Source organism: Folsomia candida, unplaced genomic scaffold (genome assembly GCF_002217175.1).
Source record: "Folsomia candida strain VU population unplaced genomic scaffold, ASM221717v1 Fcan01_Sc011, whole genome shotgun sequence".
NCBI lineage: Eukaryota > Metazoa > Arthropoda > Collembola > Entomobryomorpha > Isotomidae > Folsomia > Folsomia candida.
The window spans coordinates 811,977-817,389 of NW_019091203.1; the positions used below are offsets into that span (position 1 = coordinate 811,977).

The 5,413-nt window shown below is 38.2% G+C and overlaps 1 protein-coding gene across 1 annotated transcript; it reads right to left on the reverse strand.

Moving 5' to 3' along the window:
* Positions 1–2,864: 2,864 nt before the first annotated feature.
* LOC110855128 (comitin) lies at positions 2,865–3,545 on the reverse strand. Its single transcript, XM_022103549.1, has one exon. The coding sequence runs from the start codon at positions 3,543–3,545 to the stop codon at positions 2,865–2,867; it is 681 nt and encodes a 226-aa protein (XP_021959241.1).
* Positions 3,546–5,413: the final 1,868 nt, after the last annotated feature.

Genomic DNA, 5,413 nt, shown 5'->3' on the forward strand with positions numbered 1-5,413 from the left:
AGGGGCGAACTGAGATCCGTTATTGCAACCCCAATGTACGCATTTGTTAGTATGATGGACATCAAAAGCCAGGAAATCAGTACGATTCGAAAAGGTTGTGATTTCAGTAATGTGCTCGGCGCGGATAATGCTTCTTCTAAAAGTATTCCAATGATTTGAAACACTGGCGAGAAGGAGGTCGGATATGGATTCAGGATTCCATAGAAATGCAGAAACGCAACAATTAAAAGGACGGACAAAATAATTGCAACCCAAACTTGCCACTGGAACGGTTTCAGATAAAATTCAAATGAAAGTTCTGGTTCGGAATGACACGTTAAAAATCGGAATGAAGAGGTCTCAACCGGGATTATATTTTGTTTAACGTTGTACTCCAGGTAAGGTTGGTCAAGGGCACCCTCTAAAATGGAAGGACCTTCGATACCCGGAAGGTATGAAATGTTTAAAGTACTTAAAATATCTTGAATATGTGGCAAATTTGCGTGGTATTTGAGGGGCTTATTTAGCCTGAATCTTTCCCAAAACGCAGAAATTTCATTAGGAAGCTTGGGATCTGTTTGGAGAAACAAAGGACCATCTGTTCCCGATGCTAATGACGGAGGATCCCAGACGGTATAAGCAGAGTTTCGTTTGTTATCAGCGTTTCGGACTATAATAAGAATTCTGACCTGGTAAAGAAGGATATCTTCAGATATGGTTTGATGTAGTAATTCTTGTTGCGAATTGGGCCCCAGTTCGTTAAATGGGGCCGACTGTAGCAGAATTATTATGGCAACCTTGCCTCTATCCATGGTTCTAGTCGACACTACAGCATTGTCTTTGAAGAAAGTCTGGGAATTGTAGCTCATCCAATTTATGCAATTGTAAACCTGGTTGTAAGATTGGTGTCCTTCTATCTCCTTATAAGTCAGCTCTGTTATTACGCTAATTAGAGAGAAACAGTCAATTTGTCTGGTGCGTTCGACCGGGAAACTAAAATTACTTGGGGGGAAAGAATTTTCTTCTTCAAAGTTGGTCTTCCAGATGGAAAGCGGCGTTTTAAAAATAGGGAAGCCCGGAAAGGTTTGATAAAAGAAGATTAAGTGGCAGCCTTGAATCGAGGTCAACTGTTCGATATTTGATATCATGTCGGCAGAGTTAAGTGCTATGTGTGCAAAAATTATGACGGAAAAGATAAGGTAAAATTTTAAATTGAACATTTCCATAACGTAGATTCTTCGATAGTAGTTATGTAGATTTCACCGATTGAAATGTGTTATCTATGATGACAGTTGATGTTCGCCATATATATATTTGATGCTAAACTATATACTGGTGAGAACTTTGGCCGATCTTTTTATGCTCTAGCTGGTCTTTTTGTTGCCACCCTAATAAGACAGTTGGAAAAACTTATGGTTTGATATTCGAATTTCCTGGTTCACCGAACCTGATTAAAATAACTGATTTTTTGTATTATTCACTTCATGGGACGAGACGTTTATACCTCGAAATGGTCAAATTTGTTTAAAGCGTGGAGACTTTATTCCGGAAAGTTGAACTAGGAATTGTGGCTGGAAAAGGTAAGGCAGCAAGCATACATTGTTATGTATTTATGTCTAGCTGTATTTTGTATATAATTTTTGGGCATATTTTTATAATAAAGGTTTTAATTTAGAGATGATAATCACTTCCTAATATAATATGTATGGAATAATATATTTGCACGCGATGGGAGACAACTCTTGTATTAACAAACTAGCGAAGTAGCCCGTCTCCCGCCTGGCGATGGGCTTATTTGATTTTCATGAAAATTTAGTAGGATTGTTCATAATTCCACCGAATTATTTTTTTATTGTGTCTATATTGTTCGTTGGAAATATCTGTTGGCAACTTTCTTCACTTTCACTTGCGTCACGGAAAATTACTTTCGCTTCCTTTGCAGATAAACATTTCCAGTTTATAGTATAGCTTTTACTAAAAGCGTTTTTGCAAACTTGCGGCTCGCAGAACTTGCTGAATTTTGCGCATCTGCCCAAGTGCCGAACCAAATGTTGTTTCTGAGGACTTGCTCTACCAAATTAACATGGTCAAATAATAATCTAGGCTGAACATGGTTTGCGCTTCCATTGTATTCGTTGTTACGTGTTTGCCTCACTAAGAATAAATAGTTCCCATCAAACTACGCTAAGGTAATATCACACCAGCCAGTATAAACCGTAGTAACGTTAGAAGTAGCTCACCCTGTCATAATAATTTAGAGAGAACTTTGCACTGATGGTGCGGACTAAGCCAACAAAATATGTCACAACTCTTATATATTCATGGTATATATATTTATTTCACTAATTATCATTGCATTACACAAATTTCACATCAGAAAAGCTGACTAACAAAGTCGTACATTAAAAGTCCCATATATTCATTATATATATGCCGTTTATGGTGCAAAAGAAACGGCAGGCCATTGCACCATTAGTGAAGCAGTAGCGACCATCCGGGATACATAATTTTGAAAACTTTGTCAAAATTGTATGATCATTTCTCCCGGATATTCTGCACTATTGGTGCGTTTTGCATCCCATCCCCAAATTATTTCGCATCATTTTGTGTTACCGATTGTTATATATCAACTGTGCTATTTATTTACTAAAAAAATCGATTCGGTTTGTTCAATACCAATGGTGCGCCTAACATATTCAATAGTTGTCAAGGGGATTTTTAATTAGCATCAATTCATGCAAAAAACTCGTTAACAGACAGACGGACGGACATGAGGAATTCAATAGCTCTCGTGCTACGCAGGGCGAGCTAATAAAGGATTAAATCAAGAGTGAGAGAACTTAGTGAGCAACCATATTTACATTTTATTCATCTTGGTACGTAAGTTAAGTATTGGCCGGACAATCATCCCCATAGGAGGCTTCCTCCCCAAAAGGGTCTTGGTGCACATATCTGGCAAATATTTTCGTGGTCTTTTTTACAAAAGGGCGACAACCCCGGGGAACGGATTCGGCAAATAGGTCTAACTCTATGCCAATCGCGTTTTGTAACTTTTTCGGGTAACATGTAGGGTACTGTGGATCTTGTGGATAACCTGGATACGATGGGTTCCCTGGGTACGATGGGTTCCTTGGGTATGATGGGTTCCCTGGGTACGATGGGTTCCCTGGGTACGATGGATTCCCTGGGTACGATGGGTTCCTTGGGTATGATGGGTTCCCTGGGTACGATGGGTACCCTGGATACTGTGGACCCGGTGATCCCGGTATGGGTGATTCCGTTGTATGTGATCCAGTTGTTGTTGACCTGGGCCTGGGCTTGCGCGTGGGCCCTCTTAGATCCTCCTCGCAAGGACTTGTAACCTTGTCGTATTGGATCTTCTCCGTCGAACAGACGTGGACGTTGGACAGATCGAAATAACTTTGGCCCCGTAATCCGGCAGCGAAATGGGCGTTGTATATCGTTGTGTCTGGGATTTTGGGCGAGATGAGGGGGACGCACCGGTGGCCACAGCAGTCAGAATCCGATACGCAGAACGGGCTTCTTTCCACACAGCTGGTGTTCATCTCTTGATTAAATAAATTATTAGGTGGCATTGTACATATGTACTGGAAAATCCCGACCACAGAATCAACCAGGACTCAGCAAGTCTCATTCTACCCGAACGGCGTTCACAGAAAATTTCTTGAAAGTGTGTACATTCGAAAAACATCTGACGAAATGAATCAAGACCAAGGCGTGAACCTGAATCCTCACTAATGTTTCCCTGATCAAGCGCCCCTGACAGCGATACCGTTTTTTGAATAACAAAATAATTTGTGATAACTTGAAGTGAAATCATATCATTCTTGTTTTTCGATTTCTAAAATTTTCCCTTAAAATTATGATAAATATAATAAATATAAACTTATTATATATATAACGAAATATAATTATAATTATATAATTCCATTATATAATGAAATTCCCCTTGTAAAGTAATAAGCATCTAATTTTGACGTAATTTCGATTTTTGTCAAGTGACCATGAAATCGTGGTGACAAATTTTCGTAAGTGTTTTTTCCACTTATTCTTCACTTTTGGTAAATAAGTTTTGTATCGATTCTTCAAGTTCTCTCGCATCATTTCAGATAAGCGATTGTTCGATACTTATCTCAAAATTGTAGTCCTTTCTCTTTGGATTTTGTCAATAGATTCGCATCATTTACGTCATGGATTGTTCGATACCAATGGTGCGACTACATATGTTTTCGAAAAATGAGAGTGGGGATTAGTAATAATTAGCATCAATTGATGCCAAAAACTCGTTAACAGACAAGCAGACGGACAAGAGTAATTCAATAGCTCGCGTGCTATTGAATTACTAATACAGGGTGAGCTAATACTACAAACATAGCTAATTAGTATACAATTTTGAGTATTTTGTTTCATTTGAATGCAAATAAATGCACTATTCAAACTGTTCAGATTAATGAGGGCGCATGAAGTGGTGCATCACTCTTTCCATTTTCCACCGTATGCGTGGTAGATATGTACTCGGTGGTTAGAATGTCACGCAACAATGGAAAATTTTTCAATGGGAAAAGCCCCTAAATCTCCAATAGTTACAAGATTTGGGATTGCAATTTTTATTAATTATTATGAAGCCTGATGGCAAAATTTTTAAAATATTGAGTTTCAGAGACAAAATGTCGGTAACTCATTTAAATTTACTAATTTTTCCCATTGAAAAATTTCCCGCTGTAGCGTGACACTTAAACCACCCTGTACATTGCGTAAGGTTTTAAACTATATGGAAACTACGTTAAAGTGAAATGAAGGGGAGATGACAAAAATGACGAGTATTATTGAAAATCAGGATGAGTAAGTTTTGATAGAAGAATAATTTTTGAACTGGGGTGTTTCTTACCGTGGTTTGCATTTCCGCCACGACTCCGAAAAATGTCAATAAGGTTGTAACCCGAGGAAAATTCATGTCGAAAAATCTATCGTGAACGGTGGGAAGAATTTAGTGGACCTGCTTTCTATTTCTGAAGCAGTTGATCGTATATTTATAGGCGATAATGACCAGCATATATAACAATAACTAAACACACGTACCGAAGTAGCATGAGTCCCACTTCACCCAACGTTCCCAAAAAGATTAAGCAGCTCGTTCGCGACGAAATAGGAAATGAAGTCAAATTCTATGAATTTTGCAGACAGAGGTTACATCGACAGGCAGAATTTGCAAGAGGGTTTCCTAATCAGAAAATCAATTAAACACAATTTATGTACTACCAAACCATGGTCAAATTTCTATTGGGAGGCAAAAGTTTCATTGTCAAAATTGTGTACGACGTGATACTCTAAATTAAAATACGTACATCCCATAAACAAATATACTTACTTAGAATGTATGATGGGAACACTTTGGATATAAATAAATAAATTT

Excerpts from the sequence above, each read along its gene's own strand:
- LOC110855128 (XM_022103549.1), bottom strand. The coding sequence starts at position 3,545 with ATGAACACCAGCTGTGTGGAAAGAAGCCCGTTCTGCGTATCGGATTCT.